The sequence below is a fragment of the Lacerta agilis genome, chromosome 4 (assembly GCF_009819535.1).
Source record: "Lacerta agilis isolate rLacAgi1 chromosome 4, rLacAgi1.pri, whole genome shotgun sequence".
Classification (NCBI taxonomy): Eukaryota; Metazoa; Chordata; class Lepidosauria; order Squamata; family Lacertidae; genus Lacerta; species Lacerta agilis.
The window spans coordinates 19,587,167-19,607,236 of record NC_046315.1 but is presented as its reverse complement, the minus strand read 5'-3'; the positions used below and the strand labels follow the sequence as shown (position 1 = coordinate 19,607,236).

Sequence of the window (20,070 nt, the reverse complement as noted above, 5' to 3'; positions counted from 1 at the left end):
AGTCACCTTTGATGCAACCGTGTGTGTGTGTGTGTGTGTGTGTGTGTGTGTGTGCGCGCACGCTAATGGGGACAATTCCAGTAGGTGAGTAGGTTTCAACCAAGCCAGTGGAAGGAGCCTTGATGTATCAACTCTCCCTCAGTTGCTTTAACCTAGGAGCAAAGCTGTCTGTGAGATATTCTGATCTCCAATGAGCAAATCCCACCTCACTCTTTTTGACTGCACAATCTCAATTTAATAAGGCCATGAAGGATTTTGCCAGCCAAGCATGGTTAATTAATTAATAATAATAAAATGTTCTTACCAGGTTTGCAAGGATGTAATGATAGTTTTTAACATGCTTTCCAACACTCACAATCTGTAGGAAGAAGGAAAGAAAGAAAGAAAGAAAGAAAGAAAGAAAGAAAGAGAACAATGGATATGGCATTACTTCAAATAGTGGGTATCGCTTATGACATATAATTTGGGTAATATAATGTTGAGATTGTTTTACCTCTTCATCAACATTACAAAGGTACCTAACAATTTCAGTGCCTAGATGTTGGAAAAGAGCTCAAATAATCCCAAATGTGAATTAAATTTCTGCCACGTTTCTGTGTTTTTCACTCTGTTTCATTAGCCATGTGAAGGCTACCTTTGGAGGTTCAGTTTGCAACTAGTTACAGAAGTGCAGGTTGAAAAAGCTATCAAAGGAGTATAACAGCAATGTCCAGGTTTGTCCTAAAGCAAGATTAGCCAGAGTTCCTCGAAATCAGAGCAGACAGATCTATAGAGAAAGTCAGAGTTCCTTGTAAATGAAGATATGCCAGTGAATTTATTGTACAAGCCATCAACTTCCCTCACTCCACCCAATCAATGAGATGAAACCATCATATCAAAACCACATGAACATGGGCATGTGAATTCAAATCTGGATCATCCATTGAGTTGCCATCTGCCCAGCAGACACTTTTGGTCATTTTTTAAATAGTATTTTGCTCCTTTCTATTTCATTACATCTTAACTTATGCTTTAACTATGGTTAATTTTTTCTGCTGCTCTGTTTCCCCCCTACTGTTTTGTAATGGTTTTTTTTTTTTTTTTGTAAACTGCCTTGAGAGTCTTATAAGCCAAAAGGCAAGGTATGCATTCCTTAAACACAGGAATAAATTAATACGGATCCTTCAAAACAAAACAATTCTTTCCTTTAAGTATTGTTAGATGCCACCCTCAATGTATGAGTGGTGTGAGGTTCCAGTGAGCTTCAGGAGCTCAGGATTCCGCTTTCCTTTTGGAAATAAGGCACAGCGAGACTATGGTGTCTTTAGGATATATTGTTTATTTACACATATATACAACCTGAGCCTATGATGTAGGGGCTCACAGCATCATCACATCAAGAGGGTCTTGCTTCTCCTGTATCTGCAACCTTGGATTCAAACTGACTTCAGCCATCGCTCTGACACCCTCAAGCAGCTTGCTGACTTTTACAGACTGCAACCTCTTTTCCCTTTGTTACCTCCTAGCCAGTTCTAAAGATTCTCCTTCCAAAACTCTTCTTTGTTTTCCAGACTAACTCAGAGCTAGAGGATGGGCTTCACCAAACTGCCATCTGGCATAGACTTTGCCTTCTTAATGGTTTTTCTAAATGGGTCATTACCTTCCCTTTGTCTTTCTTAATGGCTCATCTCCCAGGCCATTACCAGGCTGGCCTGTCTATTCCAGCAATTGAATCTGTGCTGAATCCAGGTATTAGAAGGGGGGGGGGGGGTTCCAGGCATTCCGCCTACCCCCAGAAAGCTCATCAGTCTGTCATTTTGTAGAGACAGTTAAACACCTGTTGAGACATACTGCCTCCCGTAACAAATGACAATGTTGCTGAGGCTTCTCCTGTATGACTGTGTGGCATATCCACTGCCTAGATAGAAAGGAAGAACTGTGCTATAAATGTGTAAGGGGCACGAGGGCTTTTCACAAGTAGAAGGTTGAGACTAGAGTGGCAATATTGCGGCAGGAACAGCAACAATATAAACATGGAAAGTGATGAGATTTCTATGCAGCACCTGAAGCAAGGATAAATCTTTCACAAAGTATTTTAAAAGTCTTTGAGGGAGGAAAAAAAGATGATTCACTGAGTGCAGGCGAACATTCAGTACCAATGCATTAGCGTTGAAGTTAGCCTTTGGAGGAAGACTTTGCAATACAACAGGCTTTATGGATTCACTGAAGGAGGCAGCTGGCATTGAGGTGCCTGTTGATAGTTTTCATTCCAAGATAAAAAGCAGAAGCCCTAGCCAGAGTACAACTGGCAGGGCATTCATATCTGGAAGACAGTAACTCTCCCTGCCACCCCATCAAATGCAGAGGCAGGCTAGAGTGTTACATGTACAAAGAACACACCCAGTTATATGGGAAAGGGGAGATACAAAGGACATATCAAAAAGCATTAATGAGTATCATTTCAGCAAGTTTCCTGTAAAAGTGTGGATTGCACTGGCTATCAGGGGGCTGATGCACATCTCCATAGCTCTCCTCAGTTGGGGTGATGCCCTGTTGGGAGATACTCTGAGGAAGAATGTTTTTGTACATGGTTCCTGACTGATCTTTTCCCCTTGGGTTTATGCAGATGGCTTTTTACAAAATTCTCATTTACTTAACTGAAATCTCAGCTATCACTATTTTATCCTAGATATGCTCGTTGAGTGTTATATTTGGATATGTGCATACACATTTCATTACGGCTTTCTATTCCTATTTTAATGAAGGGTTTGTTTGTTTGTTTGTTTTTAAAAAATGTGAACATCGACTACGAGGCCTTTAAGTCACCGCTGTTGGAACCACTGCTAAGCCTGCAGATGTTTTAAAACATCAAATATAATAATCCTTCTCATTAGAGTTCTTTAGGCCAAGTTATAATGTAAGTTTATTGTTCCAGCCAAAGGCTAGAACAAACAGCAGTGTTTTGGCACCATAAAGGCTAACAAATATTTTGTGATATGAGCTTTTCTAAGCAACAGCCTGCTCCATAGGATTGTCAATCAATCAGAAAAAACACACACTTGTTTTCTTTAAAACCAGTTACCAGAAAAGCCTCCTTCTCTCTCTTTTTTTGGACACAGACATATTGCTGAGGTCCGCCTCTGTACTTGCCCAAGCATTGTAAGTATTTGCCACTGTACATGCAAATGATCACATTAGTATCAAAAGTGCTTCACATGCATCAATCCTTGCAAGATTCTATAAAGGTTGGGTAAGGATTATTTCCCCCACGTTGCAGTGTGTATGTTTGGATCGGGGTGTGGAGGAAGGATGGAGAAAGAGAGAGAGTTGCTTGCTAAAAGCTGCCCAGTGAGGTCACGGCAAAGACAAGATTGAAACTGGGAACTTCTTCATTTGTAGTTCAATCTTTTAACCATTATGCTCAATCAGGGTCAAGGCATAACTAAGTTGTGTTCAGCAATCCTACATTTTTGCTTAAGAACATTAAGGTTGATTCATCTAGTGCATCATGACTGGCAAAACAAAACAAAAAACGCTGGTGGACCACAAAGATTTTAGCAACAAGTTAGAGGGAGGATTCCACACCGTGCTATGATGAACATCCTTTTCGCAGAAGCACTGCAGCCTGACAGACAGAATGATCCCCCTCTCCTTCCCCCTTGTGCTGTTTGTGCAGTTCTCCTGACCCCCACACCAAGTTAATTTTTAGGAGGTGCAGGGGTGTGTGGGGAGAGGTAGGTGGAAGCCTTGCTGTGCAAGCAGAAGTCCTTGTACAAGGCTTCCATAGGTGTGGTTCATCAGATTAATCCCACCCTAAAATGTTTATTATGGCATAAGCCAGTAATAAGGAAACCATATCCACCCCTGTGGATATCTACAAAGATTACCATAATAAAGGACAAAAGTGGTAAGGACCTAACAGAAGCAGAAGACCTCAAGAAGAGGTGGCAAGAATACACAGAGGAATTATACCAGAAAGATATGGATGCCTCGTACACCCCAGGTAGTGTGGTTGATGACCTTGACCCAGACATCCTGGAGAGTGGAAGTCAAATGGGCCTTAGAAAGCATTGCTAATAACAAGCAGTGGCGGAGCTTCATGCTCCAGCACCGGGGGGCAGGAAGCAGGCAGGGGCAGGGCTGGCATGCGTTCTGGGGGTGGGGCACGCTGAGATGGAACCCTATCGGGATCCCGCTGCCCGGGGTGCCCCGCCCCCAGAACACGCACCAGAATGCCCAGTAGTGATGTATGGAAGTGAGAGCTGGACCATAAAGAAGGCTGATCACCAAAGAATTGATGCTTTTGAATTATGGTGCTGGAGGAGACTCTCGAGAGTCCCATGGACTGCAAGAAGATCAAACCTATCCATTCTTGAGGAAATCAGCCCTGAGTGCTCAGTGGAAGGACAGATCCTGAAGCTGAGGCTCCATTACTTTGGCCACCTCATTTTCCCTGGAAAAGACACTGATGTTGGGAAAGATTGAGGGCACAAGGAGAAGGGGACAACAGAGGACGAGATGGTTGGACAGTGTTCTTGAAGCTACCAACATGAGTTTGACCAAACTGCGGGAAGCAGTGGAAGTCAGGAGTGCCTGGCGTGCTCTGGTCCATGGGGTGACAAAGAGTCGGACACAACTAAACAACAACAAATCCACCCCTGTATCATGCCTCTCTATCTGGCCCTTGTTAATCTTCCCAGGCTATACCCTGTCCCTAACCACAGCCCCTCTAGCCAGGCCACATTCCCTACTAGTCTTGCCATGCACCCTTTGTATTTTGCCTAGCATGTAGACCTGGAAGGCTGCACAGAAGGGAATTCCTTTGGACTGAAAAAGGTTCCCCATACCTTTGCATGGACCATGGACCACTTAGCTATCTTCTGCCTAACCATATTCTATGATTCTTTGTGCCCCCACCAAACTGATCATGTTCTTTGTCTTGGGGCCATTGGCTATACATTGCAGGCAGCAATGGATTGGAGTACTGATGTTGATCTGTGGCCAACAGAGTTGGAAGGACTTGCCATTTCAGTATTTTTTGCAGGACATTTTGGGGAAGACATTGCATTAATCGATCCCTGGGCCCATTATCTCAATTATTGTCTGTAACTTCGTTTGTTACAAACAGTCATTCTTCTAGGAAAATACAGCTAGGAGGGATGTTCTTTGTGTGTTTTTCCATTAGGCACATGCATACAACATTACATAAAGAAGGTACCAATCAAATCTGAGTTTTAATAGGAAAGCTTTTTAGATTAACAGGGTTTTTCACCTCTCTACAATAGAGCATCAAATATTTGTGCAAAGTGGGTGGATCTCTTAACATTCATTTCCACTTATACTTTCAATTCAGAATCGGTGGATTGTTTTCATTATGACTACGTAAATGGAGACGAAATGAAAGGTCCACTAAGTAATTATTGATAATTTTGTGTGTAGATATATTGGGGCAGAAGAGTGGGAGTTAATTAATTTATAGCTGCTATCACGTTATCAATGGAGCTGATTAGCAAAGAATTTAAGTCTATTTTAAAAAATCAGATGGTCATTTCTCTGGGAACAGATCTATGCCCAGTTAGGTCTAATTTGGTTCATATAAGCATGCAAGCTTTTGAAACGAATCAGGATAAAAGTGATTCTCTGCAAGGGAATTGGGGAATTCAAGGGCAGGGGGGGCAGAATTTTGGTAAGGCGGAGCAGCTGAGAAGGCACCTTCTTAAGTGTGGCAAAAGTTTGCACGACAAAATGCAGCAAAACTGCTAAAACATCACATTACAGCAAGAGGTCAGATGCCTACTTCCCTGACAGGTGGTACACAGATGGACACTGTCAGGTGGGCTGCTGAAAAACATGTTTTAAAAAACAAAAACACAGACAGCAGCATATTTCACACTGGAATCAGCATTTGAATGAGTCGTCCTAAGTAGTGCTGAGTTGTGAGTGTTGATTTCAGGGGAAGGTTTCTTTCTCTCCCTCCAAAACATCTCCAATCTTTTACTAATCGTTCGGGGGGGGGGGGATGGGACCAAAGCTTTTACTTGGAGAAAAGTGAAGTTACCAGCCTATCCTAGGGACACGGGTGGCGTTGTGGTCTAAACCACAGAGCCTAGGGCTTGCTGATCAGAAGGTTGGCGGTTCGAATCCCCACGATGGGGTGAGCTCCCGTTGCTCAGTCCCTGCTTCTGTCCACCTAGCAATTCGAAAGCACGTCAAAGTGCAAGTAAATAAATAGGTACTGCTCTGGTGGTAAGGTAAATGGCATTTCCGTGCGCTGCTCTGGTTTGCCAGAAGCGGCTTAGTCGTGCTGGCTATATGACCTGGAAGCTGTCTGCGGATGAACGTCAGCTCCCTCGGCCTATAGAGTGAGATGAGCGCGCAACCCCAGAGTCGTCTGCGACTGGACCTAACAGTCAGGGGTACCTTTACCTTTACCTTTACCAGCCTATCCTGAGGCAACAGGGTCAATGAGCGATGAAAAAGCCACCTCAATACAGGAAGGCAGGCACAACCAGCCTGGTTGCTTCCTGTGGCAACATGACAGGTGGAGCTTCAACTCCACTCTCCGTTCAGAATGAGGACAATGCGAGGGTTTTGTTTGCTGCAAGTGACATTGTCATGTAACCACATCTGATTCCCTACGTGGTATTGTGATTTCATCCTGCTGGTCACTGGATTATTCATGGGTTTGGTTTTAGGCAGCCAGCAAGAATAATATGCAGTCGCAGAAAGGGGTGCTTCTGAAGAAGAAGAAGCTCAACCAGCTGTGAAAGGTAGCAAGGAAGATGAGCAAAGGTGTGTACACTGGAAAACATTCTGGACCCTCCAAAAAACCTTGTTCTTCAGGCAGGTTTGTTGGCAAAACATCCAGCACAGGAGCGACTGTAACATTTCCAACATCCCATTCTATGTCACGTGTATAACAGTATGGTTAAGTTAGTTGCAATATATCCCATTGGCATTCATAGTTATTGCATATCATGGCCCGAGTTCCTTTTTGTAAGAGCACAAATAAGACAATTTATTGATGAGCTCAGTATATTTATGGCTATTGCCTTTGGAGGAGAAAATGGGGTGCAAGGAAATGATGTTATTCAAAATAAACACACATATTTTTCCATTACACACACACACACACACACACACACACACACAAGTCCCTGTCCTCCATTTCAATAAAAAGCCCGCAAGCACGGCACTCTTCAGTCAAGCAAATCTTTACCATTTAATTCACAAAAGTTAATGTAGTTTTCTTTGAAAGAAAAGTGATATGGAACTGTCAAACAGAGAAAGTATTACCACAGTACATAAGTTTACTGTGCAAAGGAAAGAAGTCGTTTATATTATATCCCTGCACGATAACAGCATATTCCACATAGGTCAGCCCTTTGTATCCAAACTATTCAGTGCTATACAAAGCAGCAGGGCAAACTGGAATCATGCCAGAAGTACAGGAAGGAAAAAGGGAGAAAACAAAACTTACTGGCTGCTGAAAATTCATGCCTACCAGCCACGAAGGCAATAGGCTTCTTAAAACCATTTGCTGGGAATCACAGGGTGGTCAGGTTCTGCTTGTGGGCTTCCCATGGGCATCTGGTTGGCCACTGTGAGAACAGGATTCTGGACTAGATGAGCCATTAACCTGATCCATCAGCCACAACTTAGGTTGTTTTCTAAGCCCTACAGAATGTGATCCTCCACCGACAAACCAGTGTCTGATGTGAAAAAAGCTAGCACAGGGGTCCCCAAATTTACCCGGCCTCGGGCCGGTTCCTCCGGCGCCGATCGCACGACGGGCCGGAGGGCAGGGGAGCGCGCCCCCAATAGCACGCGCACTTGCTTTTTCCAGTGCACTTCCGGGTCGGCACGACACCGGAAATAGCTTGTGTGTGTGCGCATAGGCCTCCGCAGACCCAAAAGTGCGCCGGAAATGATGTTTTGCGCATGCGCAAAAGCTGTTTCCGTCGCCGCGCTGACCTGGAGATGGGCAACCGCACTGGACCGCGCTGGTAAGAGCGGGCAGGCAGCGGGGGTCATTGGGGGCCACACAATTGAGCCAATTGTGGGACACATCTGGCCCGTGGGCCTTAGTTTGGAGATGTCTGTGCTAGCACAAGATATCTGAAACATCTCAAAAATTATGATCGGGAAAAGGAGATATATAAATGTAATAAGCAAGTATATTTCCCCCCCTGCAAACAATTAAAATGGACTTTCAAGACTTCTTACTAAATGCAAACCCCGCCACTGTTTTGAGACACCTGCCATAGAAATTTGACTTCTAACTCCATTAAAGTCAATGACAAAAACTTGTATTCATTTTAAGCATGATGGATTACGCAACAATCCTTCTTGGTGGGTGAAGACTATCAATTGTGTTGAAGTAACCGATGCCATTCACAGTTCAAGAAGCCCAATTATAAAGATTAAACTCAGGGGTGCAAAATGTACAAATAGTGCAATATTAGTTTCTTGGAAATCAATACTAGATATGCACACATCTCATTTAACACGGGAATCCTGGCTGGAAGCTGAGGGGTGATACATGGATTCCAGGAGGACATTTATATCCATAGCACAATGCTCACTTGAGTCCCACTGAACTGGGCAAATGCATCTTGATGCAGGATTGGAATGTGGATCACTTGTTATCACATGAGACTAGGATTTGGGTCACAGAGGCAGTGAAGGATAGGCGTGCCTGGCGTGCTCTGGTCCATGGGGTCACGAAGAGTTGGACACGACTGAATGACTGAACAACAACAAAGTCACATTAAGATTTAAAACTAAACCATAATTTGCTTTCACCATGGGTTGTTGAAGAAGCCAGGATCCCAGTTGCAGACAAGTGATTGCAAATGATTTCAGCTAAGGAAGGGGAAGATGTCACCAGCTATTTTGCCACTGAAGATGGGCTGCGGGTGAGGGAACTTGAATGCTCCAGTGCAAAGCACAATCCTAAAGCTCCTCTTTGTTAACTCTCTCCTCCCCAATCCTCCTGAGCCAAAGTCCTTACTGCTGTGGGCATTCCTTCAATAAGGAATAAAGCCAGGATACTGGGTTTTACTGAAACTCACAGATTTATTTTTTTGTTGGTCCCAAACGAACCATAGCTGGGGTGTGTTCTAAAGCCAAACAAACCATGGTTTAGCATGATGTCCAAACCCAGCCAATGTATATCAAAAAGTCATATAGTCATCAGTCAATAGATCTATGAGTTTATACTCAGGTATTCAAATAGCTTTGCAGATTTAGCATTCATGCTATGGTGAAAATGGGGCAGTGGACTGTATAAAGCAACAGCTGTAGAGGAAAACATTTATTCTCATACTTTTTAAAAAAAATATCATTTTCATTCTCTTTTAGAATGATAATAAGATTTGATTCTAAGGAATAATGTGCTTCAAAATACATTCAGAGCCCTGCAACAACAAACAAGTGTGCAAAATTCGTTTCCATGGTGGTACCACTGTTGTCTCTGCAATGGTTGTAAAAAGGTAAAGGTAAAGGGACCCCTGACCATCAGGTCCAGTCATGTCCGACTCTGGGGTTGCGACGTTCATATCGCTCTATAGGCCGAGGGAGCCGGCATTTGTCCACAGACAGCTTCCAGGTCATGTGGCCAGCATGACAAAGCCGCTTCTGGTGAACCAGAGCAGCGCATGGAAACGCCGTTTACCTTCCCGCTGGTTGTAGAAACACCTAAATTTCGAAATTTGCTACATCACTTCCCTACAAGTTCTTCATCTCTATAGCTGTCTCCAAAGGGGTCAGAAAGCCTTTTTGCACAGCTTCAGAATCACAACACCTCTATTTCTTATGCAGGAAACTCTGTTAAATATCTCAAGCATGTCCCGTGTACAAATATAAAAACAGCAGCATAACAAAATACCCTGCAGCACCACTAGGTGGCATTCCTTCACCAGAATGCTTTGACGAAACCAAGGTTCACGTACCCATTTGTTTTCAGCTCTGACAGAATTTTCAATCAAGGAGGATTAGATACATATGATTTATGACCTTGTGAATTATTCTAAGGGTATCTGCATGCAGGTTAGCCTGGATTCCGAGTCTGGTTCACATGTACAGATGCAACACTTGCTTTCTCTATACTTGATTGCCATAGAGTTCAAGAACCGGCAACTGAATGTGTGGACTCACTCAACAAAAGAAGCACTGCATTTGAGGTGATGCAGGCAGGGAGGAGATGTGAAAGCTCTTAATTGTGATACCGGTGCTGTGGCTTTCTAACTTGTTGATAAATGATGTGGAGTGAGTTGGGAACATTGAGGCGCCCAAGTGTGGTGATGACACAAAGTTATTTAGGGTGGGAACAGCCAAAAAAGGACAGCGCAGAGCTCTCTCTACAAGGACATTTCTAAACTCAGGGATGGTTATTAAAATGGAAAATGCAGTTCAACGTAAGCAAATTTCAAGCGAGGAGCATCTGCACCTGTTGGTCAGCACACAGGTGTATACTGATCTGCTCAGAAGACCAGGAAAACTAATGTACTGTAGATTCGAAGGGAGGCTATATTCCAGCAAGTGTTTTATTGCTCCTCAGAGAGGATGACAAAGGTGGTTCCAGCTTGCATCTCCAGACTAGAGCTGGCTTTAGGGCAGAGATTGTCCTGACCATTGCACTCTGGTTCAGCCAACTCAGCGTAATGATGGGGAATATTCCCACCTTAATCACCAGCTCCAAGAGAGAGAGAAAACAGTTAGGGGAGGCAGCTTTGGAGGTGAGTGGCCATGATGCTTTGGCTAAGTATCTCCAAAACAAGCCTCGGCCTCTCACTCCATTTCCAGAGAAGGTTGGGGAAGGCTGTTTAGGTGCAGGATGGCTGAGGCACCACGAAATAAACAAACACAGGACTGCACCCCTTAAGTCTTTGATCTTGTGCTACATCTTGCTGAGCTGGAGGAGAGCTCAAGGTGATCAGCCCAGAAGGGATGGGATGGAAGAAAACTTGGGCCAAGAAACCGTGGCTCATGCCCGAAACACGCCTGAGTGCCTGTCTTGGGGGCAGAAATGACCCCCCCCCCGCTGCCTGGAGTCTGAGAAGCAGCAGTGCTTACAAGGCCTTAGTCCAGCTGTGATGGTGCACTAGTGTGAAAAAGATGGAAGAATTGCTGCTCCATGTGTCTAGCAGCTCTGAGTGACCTTCGTGAGACACCCCCCTAAACAATGGAAAACTGTTTCTGCAGTTGTTTGTCCCACAACTTGCCATGTGCCGATACAGAACAAATTTTAGTTGTGAGCAACAGGGGAATTGAAAAGGAACCTGTCCCCTATCATGTGGTTAGGGCAGCTGGGATAATGCGGTAAGCTTTCGCTAGAGGGTTGGTGGAGTTTAGGCGCAGCAATGCAGGATTAGGTAATGGTTAAGTTGTAAGTTGTAGTTGATTTTAGTTTTGCTTATTGTTGTTCTGGGGAGTGTTTGTATTAATGATGTGATCACGACAGGAAGATTTATTTAAACCCAGACCTACTCCAATCCTGCTGTGTGTGTGTGTGTGTGTGAGAGAGAGAGAGAGAGAGAGAGAGAGAGATTATAAAGGCTAAAGGGGCGTTCAAGGGAGTGGGAGATGCAGTTCATTTTTCTGCCCATTCACACACTTCTACTCAGCCAAGGTCCACTAGTGTGTAGGAGTAGTGTGGTGTAGTGGTTAGAGTGTTGGACCCTAGTCCGACCCTAGAAGGGAAGGGTTCAAATTCCCACTGGGCCATGAAGCTCACTGGGTGACTTTGGACCAGTCACCAACTCTCACCTTAACACAGGGTTGTTGTAAGGATAAAAGGGGGAGGGAGAGAACCTTTGTGGCAACTTGAAGGAAAAGCGTGGTATAAATACAATAATGAAACCAATAGATAGTGAATGTGGGTTTGGCTGGAACAAAAGCACCGGGAGCTTCAGGCGAGTCTTGTAGAGGATATGGGGTGGGTTCAGTTCCCTTTTGCAGTATCAGCTGTGCCCCTGCTGTATCTGTGTGTGGGACGGTTTTGTTTTTCCCCCCTACTGGACTGAGAAGCTGCTTGGTGGGAACTTGGTGGGATCCAGCGGTGTAGATTAAACACCAGGCTGTGTATAAAAGAGTGGGGGGAGGAAGCGCATCATGAAAACAGTCCTGGCCTTGATTGGCAAGGCAAAAAATGAAAGGCAGAGGAGAGAGGCCGCTCTTCAGGGGCCGCACTAATGTGTTTGCAGTGACATTAAAAGCAGGCATTACCTGTTCTAAGAGATTCTGAAGCCTCTCTATTTCACAATCTATTACGAATTTCTTTTCCTGTCTCCGGTCCAAGTCTTCTAAAAGCTGCCTGTAGCTTGCATCATTAAAATTCTCCACACATATGGCGCTGACTTGCCAGCTTTTTTCTCCTGCTGTTTCCATAATAGCTTGAAGTATTGAGTAACCTGAAAGAAAGGGACACAATACACTAATGACACAGCCCTTGCATTCTGCGGATCATAAGACTGTTTAATCAACATCAAGTTCCTTACGGAGCTGGTGAGGAGTTAAGATTTACAGTTACTAACTGTGTTGTGCTTTCTCTCCTCTCCTTATTGTGTACACATACTGCGGCTGTCAATCTTTTAAAGACTCCTTAGTTCATTGTGTGGGCAATCGAGAGAAAGTTGGACACACAAACACCTAATTCCCACTGAAACCCGCAGGACCCAAAGGGCACTGTTACAGAAATGTTCTTTTGATTTCAGTGGGAGTTGGCACCCCTGATTTCATCTGCATTGCACCCTAAATCATGGGTAGCCTACCGATGGGTGTCTGGGCATAAAACTTTATCTGACCAAATTTTAGTCAACATGTAGTGAAAAAAACAAGTTTCCATAGTTTGCTCGCAATTTCCCTTGTAAGCAGGGGGGGAAGTGAGAGACCCCCACCTGTATTTTATATACATTTATAGTGTGTTTTCTCTCATGTGCGTCCTGGAAAGACAGACACCCCCCCCCTCTGCCACTCTGCCTTTGAGGGAGCTTAGAGGAATAACAGTTTATTCCTAGGCTCACTTTCTCCTCACCAATCGATGACCTCATTCCATCCAAGTGCATGTTCTTCATATCTGTGAAGTCCATGCCACTAAGTGACACCAACTTCATTTTACAGATCGTTCCAGGACCTGGACTAGTCTTTGGAGAACAGAGTTGTCCTCAGGGGTACAGATATTCACCACCCCCAATGTGCAGCTCAATCCTATAAATGTAAGTTTATTCAGAAGTAAGTCTTATTAAAGTCAATGAAACTTACTCCGAGGTAAGCGCAAATCATACTATTAATAAAAGCCTCAACATCTGTATAGCATTTTCAAGCACCCAGGGACACTTCACGTACATTATCTAGATGTACTGTGATTCTTACAGCAGCCCTATAAAGTAATTCAGTACTATTATTCCTCATGTTGCATAGGAGTTCAGCCTGAATTCCTAAGTATTTCTCATATTTAGGTAATGATTATAGCATCTCAATTTGGTGATACTTTGAGGATGTATTCTGATGGCAGCATTTCAGCTGGGCTAAACACCGTAAGTGATTTTCTTTATCGAGGGGAAATTACGGTATGTTATATGTGACTCTCAAATTATACAGTGTGCCTTTAGAAGATGCACAAAACTCTTAATTCTCAGATTTAGGCAATGCTGGTTGCAGAATAAGACACTGTTTGCTACTATCTTTATTTCTATAAAATTCATCCTGCTGCAGAGGAATCTAAAAATGTCATCTCATCTTTGGATAAAAGCCTTTCCCTCCTCGCACAGCTGCCCACAGTACTCTTGTACTATTTTTGTGCACTTATATCTTCTGCTGCATCAAGCCATCTATCTTAAACCTGCTCATTAACAACTTAGTTTGCTAATATACCGAACGAACAGTTGATATCTTTCCCCCACACAATATGCACACTTGAAAGCATACATTGGCCATATTCACACATAAGGCTAAGCTAGACCATGACTTACATGAATGTGCAAATGTACGGGTTCCAGGGGAGACCCTCCCCCAACTTCGCTTCTCTCTGGCTTTTTATCACAAAATAGCATGGCAGCTAAGCTAAACTTTGCCCTAGCACAGGGGTCAGCAAACTTTTTCAGCAGGGGGCCGGACCACTGTACCTCAGACCTTGTGGGGGGGGGGGCAGACTATATTTTGAAAAATATAATAATGAACGAATTCCTATGCCCCACAAATAACCCAGAGATGCATTTTAAATAAAAGCACACATTCTACTCATGTAAAAACACCAGGCAGGCCCCGCAAATAACCCAGAGGTGCATTTTAAATAAAAGGGCACATTCTACTCATGTAAAAACATGCTGATTCCCGGACCATCCACGGGCTGGATTTAGAAGGCGAGTGGGCCGGATCCGGCCCCCAGGCCTTAGTTTGCCTACCCATGCCCTAGCATGTCACCGGAACTCAGGCTCATGGTTAAACTCTTTCCTCCTTAACCACAAGGTATAGCCAAGGTTTTCTACAGTTTGTGGTTAAGGTTCAGACAACACGCAAATCTAAAAGGGCCATGCGGGTGAGACGATCCCAGAAAGCCACAGGCCACTGGTTGTGATTGCACATAACATGAAACCATTATTTAGCGCTATGCACATAAACTAGAACAAGCCTGAGCAAAGCCTTGGTGGTCATAAATTCCTCTTCTCCTCTCTTTGTCCCATGCTGCCAGGAGGAGAACTTCTGCCAGCGTTTACTTTCAGTTTCACAGAATCTTGTCGCTGCTTACAAACCAGAGATTGTGGTTTATAGCAAACCATGTGTTATAAAGCTGGCTTGGTTTGAAATGGACGAGAGTTTGTGATAAACTATGTCTCTGATTCATATGCAACAGCCTAGAAGCTGCTGCAAAAACGAAACTGAACATTGGCCAGGTTTTTCTCCTGACGGCACAGGGTGAGGGGGAAGCGAGGGTGATTTCCTTAGGTCTGTCCCAGCTCATGTACGTAGTGCCAAATCATTATGTGCGAAATGGGCTATTTACTCAATGGTGGGTCTGAGTAAAATATTTAACCCATATTTGTGCTATCTGTTATATAGCCATAAGATTAGTCATTATTAATATTACCATCATTATTATTTTAAAGAAATAAACAGGGATTACGCTTCTCTGGCTTAGGGGGAGATTTTGAGCTTTAATTAATTAATGTTTATAAAGGGTTTTGAGCTACATGAATACAAGCCATATTGAAACTACTCCTCTTGTTCTCAGACACAGTTAAAGCAGATGGATTATTAGCAATGGAATTAACCTACCTTTCAACTGCAAAGCCCATTTCATTCCAAGTTCACGAGGCAAAAAAACATTGTTTAGAGCTATTTGCTGCCGTTCGGCTTCCCTTTGTTATTTTTGTGCTTCTTTTATTCACTTAACTACCCCTGGCAAACTCTAAACTCCACAAATACTGGAATGTTCCTTTGAAAACAAAAACGAAAAGGTAATCCTCCAAATCAGAGCTACTACGATGTGTATCAGCACAGCAGCATGGAAGAGGTAACTAAATGTTACGTGTGATTTCATGTTGCATGCTCTTGACCAGGCATAAGCAAACTCGGCCTTCCAGATGTTTTGGGACTACAACTCCCATCACCCCTAGCTAACAGGACCAGTAGTCAGGGATGATGGGAGTCGTAGTCACAAAACATCTGGAGGGCCGAGTTTGCCTATGCCTGCTCTTGACGTTTCAACTCCCTCTCTTCTCAGGCTATCCATTTGCCCTACTTTGCACCCAGGGTGTTTATTGCTTGACCGGAACATGTCCGTGAACTCTGATAATGCCTTTTGATTTTCCAGATTGAGGACACAGAGGGGTGAGTGTGGAAACTGACCACCTAGCGTGGGCGCATCGAAGTATCATAGAATGCCCAACATAAGCCTCCGCTGGTTCTTAGTGTATATATCCCTGTCATAAGTGCAGCCATTTTTATAACTCCGTGCTCAGGAAATCTGATGGTCCCTAATTTAACAAGGGATGAAAGCCCAGCAATGATGTTCTTTGCTGCTGGCTTACTCCCAAGCAAACGGAGATGAGCAAAGGCGTTCTTCAACCTTCTCCACTGCAGAACCAACAGCGACAGAGGCTTAGGCAAAGGGTAGGAAAGCGCCATCGTTCGGTGGTACAATGTGTGATCTCCTTTGCCCTACTGGGCTGGAACCACCACCTGCTATGGTCAATGCATTGCTGCTCTCCTCTCTTTCTTGCCAATGCCTCATCATTCAGATCACAGGGTGGCATCACGTCGCAAGTTCCCCTTGCCTCTGAAACCATTGGTTGCCATTTGTGAACATGGTACGTGGCGAGCTTCGCATTATTAAATGTTACTGGAGGAGAAGAAAAGGGACATTGATTTTAAACACTTGCCTTGTTCCCATGGCCTCAATTTTAGCCGGCAAAATTGGCTGAGCAAGAGCCTCTGTGGATCCTCCAGGCAAAATGATTTATAATGGTTTTCTACACGTACTTCCGAGAACGCAAATATTTTAAAGCTTACAATCATTACAAGAACCCACAATCTCACCTCAAGTACAGGAGTTAGATTACAGGTTAGCACTTCAGATCGTTTTACAAAATGTAAATTTCTTGACATAACGGGTGAATATGTTTCCATAGTCAAGGTTAATTTTCAACCCGAAGTCGTTGTTTTTTTTTTTCTTTGCAGGGAATGAAGAATGAAGAATTCTTTTTAATTACTGCACAGTAATTCAGCTGTTTCTGTAGTTATATACTCCTTTTTTTGTTATGCTTGTCTGTAATTATCTTTTCAAATCATGCCCAGATCCTTTCCAAACAATATATTCTTAGCCTCATTTCCTATTCACTTCCATATATAGCTCTGTAGTTAAAAGAACATCAGGATTTTATACATGCTCATGACTCACTGATGGTGTTAGCTTTGATTTGATCTTTGGTAGTGACCGAGTTAACATTTATTTAATCCTGTCTCTTGTCACAGACTTGCTTAGGCTCAGTGAGAGAGTCATTCAGAAAATCAGCTGGTCTTCTTTTCGAATTCAGACTTGGAACCTTGACTCCCACCCACAAATTATGGGAGACACGATGCTGGAATAGTTGGGTCCTTTCACCTGATCCAGCAGGTCTCTTCCTATATTTCTGACTTACAAATGCTTTATGAACAGGTGACTCAGCCAGGAAGGAAGATAACAGGGCCAGCCAACAATAGCTAGTCAAAGATTTCTGGGAAAGTAACAAGCAACACATGGCCACTCCATCCATTGTTTGTTCTCAGCATTAAATATTCAGAGACATACTGTCTCTTAACAGAGAAGTTCCATTTAGCAATCGTGACTAATAGTGACTGATAAAAGGCAAATTTATCCACCCACCCCCCTTTAAAGCTATCTAAGTCAGCCATCACAACACCTTGTGGTAGTGAATTATATATGTCAATTATGCACTGTTTGACAAAGTACAGTACTTGCTTTGCCGGAACAGAATATACTGCCCATTAATTTCACTGGGTGACCTTGAATTCTAATACTATGAGGAAGAGGGGGGGGGGGAAGCTCTCTCTGCTTTCTTCACACCACATGCAATTTTGCAAACCTTTGTGGTGCTATTGGTTGCATTTCCAACCTGCCCCTCCCCAAACAATAGCCTCAAATGCTCCAGCCATAGCAAATATATGGCAATTCCACTTTTCATTTTTGGTTTGCCTTTTCCCTCCTGCTCCCAGCTCTAGCATATCATTTTTTAGATGCAACACCCACTTTGCACATTGGACATTCCAGGTTCAATCCCTGGCACCTCTAGATAGGGCTGGGAAACATCTTGCTTAAAACCCTGCAGTGCTGTGATCCCAGTTAATGTAGACCAGCCTTCCCCAACATGCTGTCCCCCGAATGCTTATGGACTCCAACTCCCATCATTCCTGAGTGTTCGTCATGCTGTTTGGGGATTGTGGGAGTTGGGAGTGACACAGGTTAGATAAGCCTGGAGTAGTCAATATCACATTAGATGGACTAATGGTCTGAACATAAGGTGAACTTATGTTCCTTTATTCAGTATCTGGATGTGGCTTAACCTGCAGACATTTTGAAAGGCATTACTATAGTGACAAAGCCCATCCCAAGGCACAAAGGGACGCAAATGTTACACAAAGTTACAGTCAAATTAAGATAAAGGGACTCACAGCTTTCACTGCTCAGTAGTGTGACTAACAAATTAATGCGCAGTGCTGAAGTCTAGTCAATTTTTATACTTTTGTTTTCCTTTATTATAAAACATGCCAGCAAGGAGTCTTCTTTTTACAAAGCATACTAATGGCGTGGGAAAATAACTTAACTTTAGGGCCCATTACACTGAAGGGAACTATGGCAAGTTCTTAAAGAAATGGGAGTGCCGGATCACCTCATTTGTCTCCTGAGAAATCTCTATGTGGGACAAGAAGCTACAGTTAGAACTGGATATGGAACAACTGATTGGTTCAAAATTGGGAAAGGAGTACGACAAGGATGTATATTGTCTCCCTGCTTATTTGACTTATATGCAGAATTCATCATGCGAAAGGCTGGACTGGATGAATCCCAAACCGGAATTAAGATTGCCGGAAAAAATATCAACAACCTCAGATATGCTGATGATACTACCTTGATGGCAGAAAGTGAGGAGGAATTAAATAACCTTTTAATGAGGGTGAAAGAGGAGAGCACAAAATATGGTCTGAAGCTCAACATCAAAAAAACTAAGATCATGGCCACTGGTCCCATCACCTCCTGGCAAGTAGAAGGGGAAGAAATGGAGGCAGTGAGAGATTTCACTTTCTTGGGTTCCATGATCACTGCAGATGGTGACAGCAGACACGAAATTAGAAGACGCCTGCTTCTTGGGAGAAAAGCAATGACAAACCTAGACGGCATCTTAAAAAGCAAAGACATCACCTTGCCGACAAAGGTCCGTATAGTTAAAGCTATGGTTTTCCCAGTAGTGATGTAAGGAAGTGAGAGCTGGACCATCAAGAAGGCTGATCGCCGAAGAATTGATGCTTTTGAATTATGGTGCTGGAGGAGACTCTTGAGAGTCCCATGGACTGCAAGAAGATCAAACCTATCCATTCTCAAAGAAATCAGCCCTGAATACTCACTAGAAGGACAGATCCTGAAGTTGAGGCTCCAGTACTTTGGCCACCTCATGAGAAGAGAAGACTCCCTAGAAAAGACCCTGATGTTGGGAAAGATGGAGGGCACAAGGAGAAGGGGACTACAGAGGATGAGATGGTTGGACAGTGTTCTCGAAGCTACTAACATGAGTTTGGCCAAACTACGAGAGGCAGTGAAGGATAGGCGTGCCTGGCGTGCTCTGGTCCATGGGGTCACGAAGAGTCGGACACGACTGAACGACTGAACAACAACACACTGAAGGGGCGTAAGAAATTGACTAAAACAATAGAAGGAAAGGAAGAAATTTTATCTTCCTACTGCAAAGGCTTCTGAGAAGTAGTTAGTAGGGGGTGTGAGCAAAGAAGGTGGGGGGGGGGCGGCCCTCCAGATCTTGTTGGACTGCAACTATCATCAACCCTAGCCAGCTTGGCCAGTGTTCAGGCACAATGGGAAAAGTAGCCTGAGAACATCTGGAGGGCTGCAGGCAGTTGTATAACATGGGTTGCCAGCACCCGGGGCTGCGTGGAGGGGACCAGAGGGAGGGAAACATATGGAGTACACATACCCATTCAACTGTCTAACTGCATCCATGCCACCCAGGAATTTGCAGCCTCAGAGATAAGAAAAGAAGAGTCATTCCATTGTCTGGAGGGGTCACTTCCTGGTTCATACAGAGAAGCTGTTTTTCAATGCATGCAGCTCTATTGAGGCAACACCAGGTGTTGAAATTTTGTGTCCCTAAACAATTTTGCACCCACTCCTCTGCCCCCCCCATCTCCCCACCCTACGCCACTGGCTGCAGGTTCCCCCCAACTTGAATGGAACATTGGCCCACAGTGCAAAAGCTGAGACTTGGATGCAGAGTGAAGGTGAAGCAGTCACATGATCACCTCACCAGCAGCCCCAAACCCAGAAATTCTACCTTCAACATCTTCAGGCTGTTGCACGAGTGG

General features: G+C 43.9%; 1 protein-coding gene across 8 annotated transcripts in view; it reads right to left on the bottom strand.

The window, feature by feature from the left end:
* GRIA4 (glutamate ionotropic receptor AMPA type subunit 4) overlaps positions 1–20,070 on the bottom strand; it is a 216,534-nt gene that overhangs the window by 56,490 nt on the left and 139,974 nt on the right. For all 8 annotated transcript variants that reach the window (XR_004426417.1, XM_033146202.1, XM_033146203.1 and 5 more), the window contains exons 4-5: positions 12,208–12,392; positions 305–358 (exon numbers count right to left, since the gene is read on the bottom strand). Coding sequence is in view for 7 of the 8 variants with exons in the window: in XM_033146202.1 (XP_033002093.1) it covers positions 305–358; positions 12,208–12,392 (239 nt within the window). In the remaining variant the exon portion in view is untranslated. The remainder of the gene's footprint in view (positions 1–304; positions 359–12,207; positions 12,393–20,070) is intronic.